At 39.6% G+C, this 16,634-nt stretch overlaps 1 protein-coding gene across 4 annotated transcripts in view; it reads right to left on the bottom strand.

Annotated features, from left to right (window-relative positions):
- Positions 1 to 1,583: 1,583 nt before the first annotated feature.
- Positions 1,584 to 16,634, bottom strand: part of crebrf (creb3 regulatory factor) — a 33,986-nt gene continuing 18,935 nt past the window's right edge. For 3 of the 4 annotated variants that reach the window (XM_082549099.1, XM_082549101.1, XM_082549100.1), the window contains exons 7-10: positions 15,859 to 16,048; positions 15,567 to 15,640; positions 15,133 to 15,252; positions 1,584 to 12,145 (exon numbers count right to left, since the gene is read on the bottom strand). In XM_082549099.1, the coding sequence (XP_082405225.1) occupies positions 12,027 to 12,145; positions 15,133 to 15,252; positions 15,567 to 15,640; positions 15,859 to 16,048 (503 nt within the window). In that variant the 3' untranslated portion in view covers positions 1,584 to 12,026. The remainder of the gene's footprint in view (positions 12,146 to 15,132; positions 15,253 to 15,566; positions 15,641 to 15,858; positions 16,049 to 16,634) is intronic. The other variant, XR_014279283.1, reaches the window with a different exon arrangement.

Here is a 16,634-nt window from a genome sequence, read left to right on the forward strand (position 1 = left end):
ACTTATTGGACAGACAGGATCCACACTGAAATTTAAATGTGTTTTCAAATGTTTAAACATCATATAAAACAGAACCACTAAATAATTTTAAGTTTGTAATATATAAACTATACTTAGAGAGTCAAAAGTGGCATTTTTAACTAAAAAAAACTACTAAAATTAATTCAGCCTCGGCTGTTACTAATATACTCTTTTTTTTTTATTAACATCATGGATAGAGCCTGTACTATTACTTTTCTACTAAGTGTTAGTATTAACAGTACGTACTGAAAAGGGGGGTCTTGTGTCATTTTTACACCAGCTAATTTTGTGGAAATCCTGTAAAGGAAAAAGGAGGCCCATGTCTGATCCGTGTTCCCAGCAGTAACCCTGTCAAGATAATAGACACAAAGACACAGACAGAAATTTCTCCCTTTTTCTGATAGACTTTGTGCTTTGTCTAAACAGCAGCAAACCAGCAAAATATGTACAATACAAGAGTGGAAGAGCTATTTTAATGTGGTCTTTTTCCATACTGTTATATACAAAAGACAATAAAACCATGAATAGAACTTAATCATAAGCACTTCCTGTTTAGATGCAGCCCTTTTCTGAATGTGTCCAAACCTAATAAACACATCAGTGAGCCACATTGTTGCTTTGGGAAACATTTGCTTTCATTATGAAAAGGTTGGGAGGGGGAGAGACGCCATCCCACACACCACTGCGGTGTACATGTAGGGCATCAAATTATATTAAAGTATTTTTTAAAAAAGAATCAAGGAAATTATGTATGTAGTAGAAGCAGCTGTCTGCTTTCAGTTGCAGTCTCCCAATGACATTTGCTGGTGGTAAAAATAAATTTAGAGCCATCAGCAGAAGTGTTCCTATCAGTGGTTCTCTTTGGCTGGATAAAGGCATCTCTCCATTTCACAGGCACTACTTGTGGAGGAGATAATATGGCATTACTCAAAAATCAACCAGAAATACTGGTGAAGATCTTAAGTTTCACTTCGCTTGAATGATCCCGTTTTATTTATATATAGATTGTGCTGGAAACATTCCTCAGACATTTGGGTCCATACTGACATGACAGCGTCACACAGTTGCTGCAGGTTTGAGAACAGTGAACTCACTGTCGTGTTCAAGAAACCAGTTTGAGATGATCTGAGTTTTGAGAAGCTATCGTAAAGGGATAGACATGCTCACAATAATACTCAGGTGGGCTGTAGTATTTAAATGATGCTCAGTTTGCACAAAGGGGCCCATAGCGTACCAAGAAAGTATCCCCTACAACATTACAGCACCGCCACTGTTGATATAAGGCAGGGTGGATCCATGCTTTCATGCTGATTGCACCAAATACTTATGCTGCAATTTTAGTGAGCCCATGCTGATTGTAGTCTTGGTGTGGTCTTCTGCTGCTGTAATATTGGATCTGTTGTGTACTCAGGAATGCTCTCCTGCATATCTTGTTGAACTCTTTATGAACTCATTTGCTTAAAATACATTTTTAAGCGACGAAAAATTCAAAAATCATTTATAAAAATCAGGTTGGAAAACTCACACACACACTCGGTCAGTTAAATAAACAAGATTCAGACTGGGGTGCTAATGGTTTTATTGTTTTGATATTAAAATCAATAAACATAATCAGACAAACATGGTTACAAGCAGAGCTGTGGTACCAACTCCTGGTTGATACAACAGAGAAAAACGATTAAAAAAAAAAAAGAAGAAGAAGAAGAAGGAGAAGAAGAAGAACAGAAAATAAAGAGAGAGGCACAATTACACAACAGAGATTCAGGGCAGGTGTCTGCAGAATGTCGAGCAGCCAGAGACAAAAACTGTCAGAAGCTCTGAAAGAGAATCGGGCTGTTACAGTACAAACCAAAAAATAATAATAATAAAATAAAGGTCTTTTACTTTTCCATGCCTGTGCATAAAGCCACCCACTGTGCCTCCAAGAAGAGAAAAAATAAAAAATAAAAATACAACGTTAAACAAAAAGTTAGTCAAAACAAAAGTATAAACCCAGCACAACATTTATTACACAACATAAATATAGCAACTGTCAAGATATTGTATTTGAACAGGCATATATGTGAACTACAAATATAGATGTCATTGCTAAAGAGAGGATCAAGTTAGTTTCAGCAGGATACACTTTTTCTGCAGGTTTTGCTTCTTTATGAAATTATAATCACCAAGAGATCTATTATAGAGCACTTAGCAATGAAGTACAGCCCTCCTACTGAGACTGGGGAGAGGAACACACACAGGACTAACTACAGAAAGATCCCATGCTGTTGATCGAGTCAAATACCATACAAGACCAGAAGCATCGTAACAATGGCATGTAGCTGTGGAGCTCAGTATGGCCGATACCTTCCACATCCGCTACATGTTTGGACTTGTATGGATTTCCTATTATAATCCTCCGTCTGTCTGTCATTATTAAAATTTATAAAGAGAGAATAGTAACCAAACAGATGCCGTCTTTTTTCGGTAAATGTCTCTTGCTTCATGCATTTTGGCAAGTCTGGAAGGAGATGTAAATCATTGCAGTGTTTGGATGATGAGTTGGACATATGTAGAAATAGAAAGAGGGGTTTTCTTTTTTATTATTATTATTAAGTGTGGGTGGTTGTTTGCTTGAATCAGTCTGCCGGAAGAGGAGATTAACCCTTCCCCATCATTCATTGCAAAGGGGAAGGTGAGGGGTCTCTGCCCACCAGCCTTTAGTGGCCCCTGGCTAATCTCAGGGGTTCCCTGACAAGACAACTGCGAACCAAAGCCCCTCTGATAAAAATTAAAATTAAAAAAGCACCTAGAAGGGGCAAAACATCTCTGGCGCAGTGGTAAAGTTTTACTTCCTTAAAACTAAATTTTCCCCACCAAAAGTTAGAGACCGCAAGCAAGCCAACTCCTGACCTCAGCTCCGTGGCGGTGGAGCACCTGAACCTCAGCCCAGAGTCATGACCAAAGAGTCACCTAAAGGCAAGGTTCAGTCTGGTGACCCACCGAGCTTTTCTCAGGACTTATTAAACTTCCGCTTCATGGGCCCCACAGACAGCGATAATTCAAACTCACAATGAAACTGTAGTCTGACTTGGACCGGTTTACTTAGAAAATAATGAATTATTTTTATCTCCTTAGACCACCTTCAGTCTTAAATCTGCTTAAAGTTTCATTTTCAGTCTCCATCTCTAATCACAGCAAACATCTGAAGTCTCTTTTGGTTGCCTGGCCAAAAGAGAGTCCCCATATATATCTATATCACCTAAAAAAACAAACGTGCATTTGTGACTATAAAGTACTGGCAGAACTGCCCTACTTTGTCTCCTGTTTCCAGTATTTGTGCTAACTGGCTGCTGGCTGCAGTGACATCAAACTTCTCAGCCAAGTTATAGTAAGAAAACAAATCATCTACAACTTAAAAATGGTTGCAATGCTCCTTTAATGGAGGGAGTCATTATTAGACTATTATGCAAGAGGATGTCTGGGTACATGTCAGCAGAGAATATCTCATGAAGCTCAGTCACACCAATCATAACTCTATTTGCACAAAAAGAGTAAATATTTGTAAGTAATAACTAATATAGGACAATTCCTTAATTTTAGTTAGATTCACATTTGACTTTTTTTAAGTTTGTAATCGTTATGTTAAAGTGTCTATTTTCCAATTTGTGATAGGTGAGCTCAGTTTATTTAAATCTAACTGAGCATTAGTTAGTGACATTTACATCTCTAGATGCTATTACAGGTGTGTACATAAAAGCTATTTACAGAATAGGTTGAGGGAAAAAATTAAGATATACTTCCCAGTTTTTTTTCCAGACTTTTTGCTCATGATTTTGATTTTTTTCTTCTTCTTTTTTTCCCCAGTCAAAACTTGAAGATTGTTTCCAGTGGTCCCAATTCTCTTCTATACTAATTGGATCTTTGTCAAAAAAAGAAATATATATAATTTTTGTATGAACAGTTTCTAGTTTCATTGTGACTTTGATTAAGATCTGTGAATCTCATGACAAGTCTCTGACTTGTGGTAAAGACTGCTTTAGTGGAAAGCTTTAAAGTCTAGCTCCAATCACTGTCTCCTTGCATTGTTAAATTAAAGGACCGAACAAATAAATAAAGAAATGGCAAGAACACTGGGATCAGAGAAAATGACAATAAAATATAATTTAGGGAAAAAAAGTGCAACATTTGATAGAGTCAGAGCATAAATATCAAACCATATTGATAATAAAAAAAAAAAAGATTGAAACACACAAGCAGGACAGCAGCCATTAAAAGATACAACATTCATGATCTTTCTGGATCCTGATGACAAAGAGTCTCCCTCTGTTGAGACAACAGGAAAAGCTCTGCCAAACGCTCGTCTGTCTGTATGATCCTGCTGAGGAAGACTAGTCTACATTCATCAGCAAAGCAGCAGCAGCAGAATTATATACCTCGCTATATCAGCATACAGCAGGTCAGAAGTCAGAAACACAAGACTGACCAGAGTCATCAACAGAAGGAATAATATGGCTAATACAGCTATTTAACACAGCCATGTTAGCACCCAGCCACTGACAGATTAGCACCACAGTGTACCTCCATGCTCAGTTTGTCGCTTCATTCGCAACCTGCGACTCAGTGCCAACACTGACTTCAAGGAGGGTCTGGCACTTCATTATAGCAAAGTTAAGAAATGGAAAGTTCGCGTTTATTTGGGATCTTTTTTTTTTTTCCTGTCTCGACAAGGTCTCAAAAGGTAGCAACAGAGTGCTCCGTGTCGAAACCTTAGAAGAAGAAGAATGCATTTTAATTGTCTAGGTAAAAAGCAGGCCCAAGTCTCCCTCTGTCTCAGACACAGTGGACGTTTGCTCTTCTCTACGCGGACACACCAGCGGTGATAGCAGCAGCAGCCAATGCAGAATACACGATAACGTGGCATAGTGGGCAGAGAAAGAGTTCAAAACAGAACCAGGTTTCCCAAAACAATTCAATTTACAGGTTGTCTTTTCTGCTCTTCTTCAGCAAGGCTATTCTACGATCGAGACATGACTAACGGCTCTCATCTGCCTCTTAGGTTGACTATTGTATAAAATGCACTGATTTAGGGTTCAGATGAGGTTTTCATTTCATTATTGAACTTCAAGTTTAGGTTTTGGGAAACCCAGTCCCTGGTTTCTGTAGGGAAACCCCCTCCAGACTGACAGAAGGTGCAGATTTGTGTTCTCATATAACTGATTAAGGCACCTGGTTCAGCAGGCATCATATTCAAAATATTTTTTTTCCTTCTAAGTGTACAAACCAAGTGCAAGGTGAGTAATGCTGTTGGTCTTTTAACTGCCACAGGGAGGGAAAAAAGAAAGATTGGGGGGACAAAAAAAACCCAACCAAACAAAAGAAAAACCCCAACAGGTATGTGTGGTATAAATATACTGTAACTGTGGTATGGACACCCTAAACCAAAATCTGATGTCCCTTTGTGCTCATTCAATAGCAGCAAGTATGAAATCATACAACAGAGCGTACAGAGAGCCCAAAAAGCCATGCAACAACTTTGTGACAATGAACACCCTTTCCTGAATTCTTCCCGATCTGCGAGGAACTCACAGACTTGATTCTCTCAGCGCTATGCAGGGAATCGCCATGCAGAGACAGCTGCGTTCTCATTTTAGGGGAAAATGTGGAGGGTAGTAGTACATGTTTTTGTTTTGTTTGTACAAGCAACAAGGGTTCAAACAAGACAGGATATACATTTGAAATGCCAAAAAACAAAACACAAAAAAACCCTCAAAGCCAGACTCTTAGACCTGACAGCACAGCTAGTCCGAGGTTAGGTCATTTAACATTTTTATTCCTGTAATGATTTTTTATGGTAATGTCTATTTTACAGGGTAAGAAGCTTCCTGGAAACAATTACCATATGTACTTTGGTACCAATAAAGGGGAACAATAAGATCTTTTTTTTTTTTTAAAACAAAGAAAAACTGGTCACATGACTGTCCTTGTAGCTCTGTTTTGGTCTCTACCGGTTGTTGGCTGCAGCAGACAGCCATCTACTGCAGCCAATAAACCGAGACGATGAGCACGAAGCAAAACCTAAAAAAAAAGAGTTTACATGTAGACAAACTGATTAGTCCAAGTAAATAATCACTGTTTATAATTCTGGCTATAGATAAATGTCACATTGAGCTGACATGCTGGACTCCAATAATATAACTGGAAGTTTATGATTTCAATACTTTCTCCTGAATTAGCACCAAATTACACAAAGCTGTACTGGAGGAAACTGGACATTTTTTTGGAAATTATTACACACTGTAAAACAAAGCATTACCCTATTAAAAATCATCTCAAGAGCACTTCTATGCACTTAATTGCACTCATTCAAAACTGCTCTTTCTGAATGAAGCTACATCCACGTGATCTTTAACAGAACCTCTGTGGCTTTGAGCGGTGGTATCAAATCCGTGAGACTGGCTTTTACAAAAGAAGTATTGGTACGCTTAACAATAACGATCATACAAGTCGATAGCACAGAAGCGGTGTTGTTGTTTTAAACAAGAAACAGTACAACTCTTCCTCTGATTGGTCCGACAGTGAGTCAGTGAAAGTGATCTGGGCGGAAGTCTGATCTGATCATAGTTACACTGAATGAAATGGTCACACGGAGTGTTTTCTGTAAACACATCTGAATACGGGTGCCTTTTTTTTTTGTTTTTTTTATAAATCCTCGTAGCATTTCTCGGGACAACGAGACGTAATCAGCACCATGTGACAAACCCCAGCTGGATCACGACTGGAAATCAGAGTGGAAACCATTCAGAGAGGAAGATGCTGCAGATTGTGTTTGCAAGAAGACCAAATTTGGACAAAACGGTGACATTTTGTGAGTTTTTTTGTAACAAGTCTGTTGGCCTTTGCTTTTAACTTTTATAGAGCATTGCACCATAGTGATTGACATTAACGATTCATAACGCACACACACTCTCTCTCACACACATACAGTACGCACAATATTTTGTACAGAGTAAAGAATGGCGACAATAATTGGAATACATAAATATACTTTCTTTTGATTTTTATATATGTCATCACATATGTCAGATAGAAGAACGATATTACCCTGATTTGCTGAAGAAGAGCTTTATGGATCCACGTAGCTTTTATTGGACAAGAGTAGCACAAAGTTACACACTCTATTAGCTTAATATTTGACTGTATAGGATTTATGTAATCAGAAATAAAAATTTAAAAAAAAACAGAAAAGAATAAAAGGAATAGTTTTACTGGCATGGATTTTCACTCATTTCCTTAACTGTTAAAATGCCACAGAGTCTCCTGGTTTGAATGTAAAGTTGCACAGCTTGCGCCTATTCTGTTAAATGTAAAAACCTGTGAGGACTCTTTCTTGTAACCAGCCTTGTGATCGACAGCAAAACACACGCACGCTTCTCTTGTCAGCCGGCCGTCAACCAGCGGCCCTTCAACCACTGCTGACCCCTTGCCAGACCTGGATGAAATTATACCCGAAAGCATCGCTTCCAAAGCAGTTCAAACCTTTGGAGTCATTTTCTTTCAGATACATTTCATCACGTCTGCTACTTTAGTCAAAGTTGTTTTGAGCCAGTCAGGCTGAATTGATTTGTTGTTGTTGTTGTTGTTGTTTACCATATCGGCAGAACAATGTTAGGCCCCCCCCCACTCTGGGCAGCCGACTTTGTCTGCCATGTTGTTATTTTTGTTTGTGTGTGAAAAGTTATTTAAGAAGGCAATAAGTGTCCGGATTGAGTCTCCATTTGTAATTGGCTTGCCATACAGTACAGTGATATAGTAACTTCCCCCAAGGCGGCCGGGAGCAACGTCTTTCAAACAAGCTCTTCCTGGCCGCCCCAGGCTAAACCCTCCTCCTCAATAAGTCACAAGTAGAAATCAGTTTACAAATGATAACAATATAGCTCTCTGAAGAAATGTGTCTACACTGTACATCACCCTGAAGAGGAAGCCAAAGCAGAATCAGTTTTTCCATAGGAAACCTCTACTGAAGGCAAATGAATCGTGACGCCAAGGGGGTCAGCATCAAGATCAACGTAGGGGCCCTGGAATCAAAACCCTCTTGTTTTTTTTTTTTAAGGTTTTTTTTTAATAATTTTTGTTTTCTTTTAAGACCACAAACATACTTTCACTCGGTCCCTGACCAGGAAATAGACCTATCCTGTCAAGACACTGGGCTTCCCAAAGCCATGCAATGGTACGCTCTTGTGCGCTCATATCATGTCATGGCTCCAGAAATGTGTAGATCTAACCCTCGTCAGGTCGTACACCTGCCCCTCGCTAGTTTACAGACCTAGCAGAGTCAGGCAATAGACCTATCCAAGCAAGTAGTCGTCAAGTACACTTGCAGCATTCACGCCAGGCCATTTAGCAGCAAATGGAAGAGAAAAAAATGCTTTTCTTTTCTTTTCTTTTCTTTTTGTTTTTGTTTTTTTTTTTCTTTTTTGGACAAAGTGCTTTCGGTTTTTTTAAACATATAAGATAGAGTATTCTATACATATATTTAACATTTAGAAGATACATATTAACTTATAGTTTATTTACAAAACTGAATCACTACTAAGAAAATAGCTATGGACGGTAAGGGGAGAGCAAGTCATTAGGCTACAACTAGTCTAAGAATCAAATATGAATCATGGATACTCGTCATTCTAGTTTCAGAAAAAGCACCATTTCTCCCTTTTTAGACGGAACGGAAAACAGTAAAAAAATCTATATGTGTGTGTGTGTGTGTGTGTAGCACTAGCTGTTATTCAGTCACACAACACAAACTTTATCATCAGCAGACTCACGTCACGCCAGTCTGAATTCAGCTTTGTCAAATTCACATTTTTCTCGTTTTAATATGACCTCCAAATAAATCAATTCTGCTTGAATTGTGAAACATTCCCAGAATAGGTAGCATCTCCTTAAAGGACTTTACCGTAACTGGTAACCAAAGTTATTCTTTATGTCTGTGACCAGTCAGGAAGGATATGACTAATGGAGATTCAATTCAGCAAAGCAAGGTCAGAGGCAGCGATGACCATCTCAGGAAAATACACAATTCAACCAGCTTCATGCTTCAAGACAGAATACAACAGCATGCAAAAGTCTGGGCAAGTTTTACTCTGTATAGCGGACTAATATGAAAAGGCATAAAGTTAAAGATGGAATGATTATCTTTTTATTTTCCTCTTATATCAAAATGACACCAAAAGGTGAAGCTGTAGCCTGATAAGTGTATTTTCTTTCTTATTAGGGCTGAATTTCCTCAGCAAAAAAAGGCGACCACATAAATCTACTTCAGCTTAGTGGGTGGCAGTAATGATGCCGCTTGGAGTAAAAATGAGTGTCAACCAGATTTTTTTTAAATTGTTGTTACACTGATTCCGAGTATTATATGTAGATTATTAATTTGCATGATTAGAGTTCTTTACATTGCTCGTCTTTTTTTTGTTTGTTTAGATCAGTTAGATCATCTGCGCCGAGACTTTTGCACGCTGCTGTATGCATGAAAATCTAAACGACAGCGCTGAATCCAGATCAGCCACACTCAGATGGCTCTGGCTTTCTTACACCATCTGACACAACACTGTATCTCGCTCCTTATCTGCTCTCACGCTAGAACCGCCGACAGCGGCACTTCAACGTTCCCCCTCACAGACCCCTCAAAGTAGACCAGCACTTCGCGGCATTGTGTTTTATATAAATCCTGTCTTGATTCTCTGTATTTCAAATCAGCCAGCTAAGAATAACAGAAAGGGTGGAGCTTATAGATCAAACCATCAGCCAAACACCTCCACCTGTGACCAACAAACACTCCCAAACCAACGGGAAATCTAGCAGGCAGCTAAAATACAAAAATATAACAAGAGCATGTTTTTTTGGTTTTTCTGTTGGGTTTTTTGTTGTACTCTAACTTTCTCAAAGCAAGGATAGGCTTTAGAAATGTGTCATGCTTAAAAATGAATCAATTGTCATGAAAAGTGGCGTTTCACCATTCATAGATATATCATTAATGTTTCTATGTACAATATTCAGTTAATATATTTGTCTATAGACCTCATCTACATACAGAAATCAAACAAGTGATACAGGAACACAAGATTTTGGTTACTGTTTGAGAAATTTTAACAAGCAAAAAAAAAGAAGAAGAAGAAAAGAAAATTGTAACATAGCTTATCTAGTAGCACTCTTGGTATTCATCCTAGCTAGCGCCATTAACACAATGAGCAGGTGGAGGGAGGAATCAGTTCAGGAATGAAGGGCTTCCTTAAGCAATAAATCTACTGGAGAAGCCAACAGAGGGGTTCAATTTTAGATTCAAAAAATAAGAAGAAGAAGAAGAAGCAAATGAATGTTCCTTTTCTGTACAGAATTGGACCCAAGCTAATTTCACAGTTCTATGAAGTCCCTGACCCTCCCACAAATCTTACATTCAATACGGCGTCAGGTAAGCTGTGCAAAACCTTACTTTAACTGGCTGGTCGCCATTTCGTTGCATGTGTCTTTGGTACAAAACATAATCAAAAGATAGTGTGCAAATATTTTTTTGTAACTCTAAAAGAAAAATATCTGTCATCCTTAAACCCCCCCCCAAAATCCCCAAAGACAAAAGTACCAAAAACCAAAAGTAATCTATTGCAGAGCCCTCCTATATACACAGACTCTGTGGCATCACGCGACAAGAGCTTCCATTTGTTTATGTACATTCAGAATATCTTCGAAACAGCTGAAAGACACAACAAACTCCACCAGCGTGTCCCTCATCGCACTCGCTATAAGTAGTCCTTTCCTAGGCTGGGAGTTCTGGCCGATCACCTCTCCTCGTTCAGCCCCGCTCACACTCACTCACTCTTACGGAGACGCGCACACACACACACACACACACACACACACACACACACATACATACACAAGGCACAATGAATAGAACTCTGATCAAACACTAGTATGAACACACCAAACTGCCTGGTCATCTCTACTGTACAAAAAAGGGAAGCCGGTGCCGTTCGCTGGGAGACACAGTTATTTACAGTTTCCTGGAGGAGATGGATCACTGTTTATGTCATCTCTATCGCCGCCAACAGCACCACCATCATCATCTTCCTCACTTTCTGTCTGATCCCACACTGGTCTGTTCCACGCAGTCCAGTTATAACCAGCACAAAGGCCAAAAAGCACCATGCTACATGCGCTTCCTCTTCACATGGTCAACTATGAGCCGTTAAGCTTCCTCCTGCCTGACACGAGCTTCAAACCAGCAGGACGCCTCTCGCTTAATAAAAGCTCTAATGATAACTCTCAGCTTTATTGTTTCGCAGGGATGGCATGAACATATTTAGGCCTTCAATACAAAATATTTCTTGCCACCCCGTAACGCCTCGGAACAAGCTGCTTTTTCCACTGCAGCTTACAAGGCCATTTTCATCAAGGTGCTTTACTCGATTGGGTTCATTTGACAACCTCAAGTCCACTTTTGTTGCCCTGTGAGGTGAAAGTCTTCTGAGAAATGATAACTGGAACTTTTTTCATGTAAATTCGTCCTTTGTCACTACAACCTCAAACAAACGTGTGAAAGTATTCCAGTGGTTACGCTCATGCGGCTGTTTGTCTCAGCCTCCAACAGAAACAACCCTACACAATGCTATGTTAAACACATCTAATCATCACCAGTGGATTTAGGACGTGCTATTAGCTATACACCTAACCATCACTTGCTTTTAGAGGCGCTTTTCCCCCCCAACGAACGTTCACAATGAGTTGGGAGAACTGTGATGCGCTGATTCTGCACGCAGTGCGCAGAGCCAGAAAGCTAGGGTGTATGCCATACAGATGACATGGCAAAAACAAGCACACATACCTACACACAGGAAGTGGTATGTGTGTTTGTGTGACTAACAATGTGCATGAAAGTCTGGGTTGTAGGGGCATGCAGAGGGGAGCATAGTTACAACAGGACAGCACGATCGTAATACTGAGTCCACTGCTCTCAGTGGAAGGCGGCCTGTCTAGATTTTGGAGGTGGGGACTCGCAGGCCGACCAGTCCGCCAGTGGGATCGCCGCGTCCTGTGTTCTCCAAGATCTTGTTGACGAAGTCTGAAGTCTGCCCAGCAACAGGTGATGGCACTGCACACACAGATACAAAGATACATTAGAACATGTTTATACTAAATACTAAAAGTAAAGTTAACTTTTACTTTCAACTGAACTAAAATACGTCTACTGTATCGATCAATTTCACTGCCTACCTGAGCCATTAAAGCTGCTATCATTAGGATTATTAATTTATTATTATTTATTGATTTTATTTTTCATTGCGTAGAAAGCATCTTTATTACTCTTTTATTTAATTGGAGGACTGTTTATGTTTGTCTGTATACACCAAGCTCAGCGGTGCTTCCAATTTTGCTGTATGCTTGTACTCAGCTTATCTAATTGTGAAGGTTATAGCTGACTGAATATGGTGATAAATATAATCAATGCATCTGCCTATTTATTGTGGTTATCACTTTGATACATCATTGATTATATCAATTATTCATTATCAAATATATTTGATAGTTTTGCAATGAATTTAATTCTGATGGTCTTTAAAATGTTTTTTAAGTTATTCTTAGTCATCGTTCACAGTCACCGTAAACTACAGTATCTCATTGATTGGTGGCCAGTCAACTGTAAAAAGACCATATTATGCTAACTTAGAGGTCCACGATTTCATTTGGGGTCCTGCATTTTAGGTTTTACATGGTTTAATGTTCAAAGAACATTCGTTTTTCTAACCTTGAAAATCGCTGTAGCTGTACTAAAAGTTAAAAATGTATCTTTAACTCTTTACGCCTTGAGAGCTTACAAGCAATAACCCTTGTTTCTCTTTTCTCACTTGAAAGGTTTCTGTTATATTTCAGGCCTCCTTACAGAACAAAATGACTCTGCCTCGGCAGCTACTCTTGTAAAACCCCAGAAACTATTCTAATTGTCATCAAACCACGTGTTTATTAATACATACTGAGGTGTAAAACATGTTATTAAGAGGAGGCAATGATATGTTGTCTTTATGGGGTAAAGAGTTAAGTCTCCACATGCTAATAAAACCCAGCCTGATCAGATTGGTCAGCTAGCCCAGCAAAAGAGGCAAGAGAGAGTGTCGGTTACTAACTGTAACCAGAGACAAAGAGTCCTGAATAGAAATATTCGGCCGCTCAAGATGGCGGCCGTCCTGCTCCTGCACTGTCCCCGACTCAAAAAACAAAAAGATTTTATATTTGTGTTGTTGATGATGTCTGGTGACCGTTTCAGCTGTGCGGTCATTATGATAGCAAAGATGTAGCTTAGTGCAGTGCTTGCATTTGGACAGTATCTCACAAACATGAGTACACCCCTCACATTTTTGTAAATATTTTGTCAAATCTTTTAATGGGACAACATTGAAGATACTAGTCAGTGTGCGGCTTGAACAAAAGTGTAAATTTGCTGTCACCTCTAAATAACTCACACACAGCCATTATTGCCTAAACCGCTGGCAACAAAAGTGAGTACACCCCTAAGTGAAAATGTCCAAATTGTGTCCAATTTGCCATTTCCCTTCCTGGTGTCACGTGAGACGTTACTTTTACAAGGTCTCAGGTTCAAATGGGGAACAGGTGTGTTGAATTGCTCTCGCACTCTCTCGTACTGGTCACTGGAGGTTTAACATGGCACATCACGACAAAGAATTCTCTGAGGATCTGAAAAAAAGAATTGTTACTCTATATAAAGACGGCCTAGCTATAAGAATATTGCCAACACCCTGAAACTGAGCTGCAGCACGGTGGCCAAGACCATGCAGCAGTTTCACAGGAGAGGTTCCACTCAGAACAAACCTCGCCATGGTTGACCAAAGAACTTGAGTGCACGTGCTCGTGTCATATCCAGAGGCTGTCATTTGAAAATAGATGTTGCCAGCATTGCTGCAGAGGTTGGAGGTGCATCAAATGGCTATCATTCCAGAAGGAAGCCTCTTCTAAAGATAATGCACAAGAAAGTCTCCAAACAGTTTGCTGAAGACAAGCAGACTAAGGGGGGATTACCTGTGGTCTGATGAGACCAAGATAAACTTGTTTGTTTCAGATGATGTCAGTGGTGTGTGGCGGAAGCCAGGTGAGAAGTACAAAGATAAGTGTGTCTTGCCTTGCATGATGGTGCATGATGGTGCATGGTGGTGGGACGTCACTATTTGGGGCTGCATGAGTGCTGCTGGCACAGGGAAACTACAGTTAATTGAGGGAACCATGAATTCCAGCATGTACTGTGACATACTCAAGAAGAGCATGATCCCCTCCCTTCAGAAACGGGGCCACAGGAAAGTATTCCAACAAGATAACAACCCCAAACACACCTCCAAAAAGATCAGTGCCTTGATAAATAAACTGAGGGTAAAGGTACTTGACTGGCCAAGCATGTCATCAGACTTAAACCCTATTGAGCATCTGTGGGGCATCCTCAAATGGAAGGTGGAGGAGCAAAATGTGTCTCCATGATGTCATTATGGAGGAGTGGAAGAGGATCCCAGTGGCACCCTGTGAAGCTCTATAGTGATGGAAAATAAGGCAGTGTTGGAAAATAATGCTATCCACACAAAACATTGGCATTTTGGGAACAGTTTGGACATTTTCACTTAGGGGTGTACTCAGTGTTGTTGCCAGCGGTTTAGACATAAATTGCTGTATGCTGAGTTATTTAGAGGTGACAGCTAATTTACACTGTTACACAAGCTGTACACTGACTACTTTACATTGTATCAAAGCGTCATATCTTCAATGATGTCCCATGAAAAGAAACAATAAAATATTTACACAAATGTGAGGGGTGTACTCACACTTTTGTGAGACACTGTATGTGTTCAGATGCTGTCTAAATGTTACTTTCAGCCAGGGATCTTTTCCCTCACGACTCACGAGTTGTTTCAAGCAATTGAGGCACACTGAAGATAAAAACTCCTGTTGACATGGATTTTGGGCTTTGTGAATATGCAGAACATCTGCATGTATAAAGAAAAAGCTTCAACACTAAAATAAAGTGATAAAACCCCAGAAAGCATAATACGGGCTTAACTTGTGTTTCTTTTCGATTCTCACCAAGTGTCTCCTTTATGAGTCTCTCCAGAGTGTCAGACATGTTGGTTGGACGCGGAGAAGAGTCCTCCACTCGCTCCACTATCTCCTCTTTGATGGCGTTGATCACAAACAACAGCCGGTCTGCAGGAAAACACCAGTTTGACCACAGATTATTCACAAAAAATTCTGTGCTTTTGTCTTCTGGTTAGACACTGTAACAATTCTTTTTAAAATTGGTGACAAGTATGAGCAGTTATTTAGTTATTCTTATCAATCATGATCTTATTTCTAATCTGACAAAGAAAAGAAAAAAAAGAAAAAAGTAAAATGTCATAACAGTCACTGTCATCATTGTCTATTAAGTTTCCGTTGAACTGCCAACAGTGCAAGAAAAAATACATGCAGATGTTGTTTCTAGTAAAGATTTAGATCATGTAGCGTCAGAGCCAACGTACCGTACTCTGTGCTGAGTCCCCAGAGCTTCACTTTATTTGCTTCATATTGGGCTTTCTTTTTTAAACGGCAAGCTCTGAAACACACAGACAGAAAGAAGAGTTTCTAATCAATAGGAGGAAAGAGGATCTCACTGAGAAACAAAGGTTATTTTCAAATCAGCATCTTTATTACAATCAGGCTCGAGAGGGTAAAGCCTTTTGAAAATAATACTGTTGCAGTCATCAGGACTTTACATATGGCTGTTCTCCAGCTGTCATGTGTACACAGCGAACACATGAATGCGTGGTTTACCTGGAGGCCAGCTTGTTTTTCTCCTTGCGAGAGCGTGGCCGTGCAGTCAGTGGTAGCTCGCTCACAGGAGTCAAGTCGCTGATCACCTTGTTCAGTTTACGAAGCTCTGTGCCGATCTGCAGCAGCTTGCGTGGATTGGGAGTCAGGTCTTCCACATCTGTGCGGCGAGACTTCTTCAGCATGTATTTTCCTTTGTAAAGATCATCAAAACAAAGGAGTTAGACATCAATCGCATTTTATATGTTTCAGTTCTCGAAAACATGAACAAACACTAGTTGTGCACATGGTACTTCAAATTAACCAGCCAACTGCAAGTGTACCTCTGTTTTTTTAAATTGCTTGATCTGGTTTTAAATAGGGCTGTTCGATATAACAATATATATCGGATGACGATATAAAAACGTCTATCGTTTCATTTTACGCTATCGTTTGTTTCGTGGTGTCGCAAAATAAACTGTTTACGGCAATATTTTTTCATCGTTTTGATGGTCACTGTAGTGGCTATATTAATTTCTTAAAGTTCTCTCTTTCTCTTATATTTTATATAACCACACTACGGACGGACAAGCGCCTGCTTTTATGCGTTGTCGTTAGCAACAACGACGGTAAAACCATTGCGTGTCCGCTTGTTTATTTTCTACATAAACCTTTCACAATAAAGCTCAAGATCCTGTTGAGACTTTTCAAAATAAACTGAATCACGCGAAAGAGTATGCAGAGTGTTTACGGATGAGAAGTAAAAAAGAGCCGCCAGGTGCTAAAAAATAAACCTTAGA

This window comes from Aulonocara stuartgranti (genome assembly GCF_965226115.1).
Source record: "Aulonocara stuartgranti genome assembly, chromosome: 10".
NCBI classification, from domain to species: Eukaryota; Metazoa; Chordata; class Actinopteri; order Cichliformes; family Cichlidae; genus Aulonocara; species Aulonocara stuartgranti.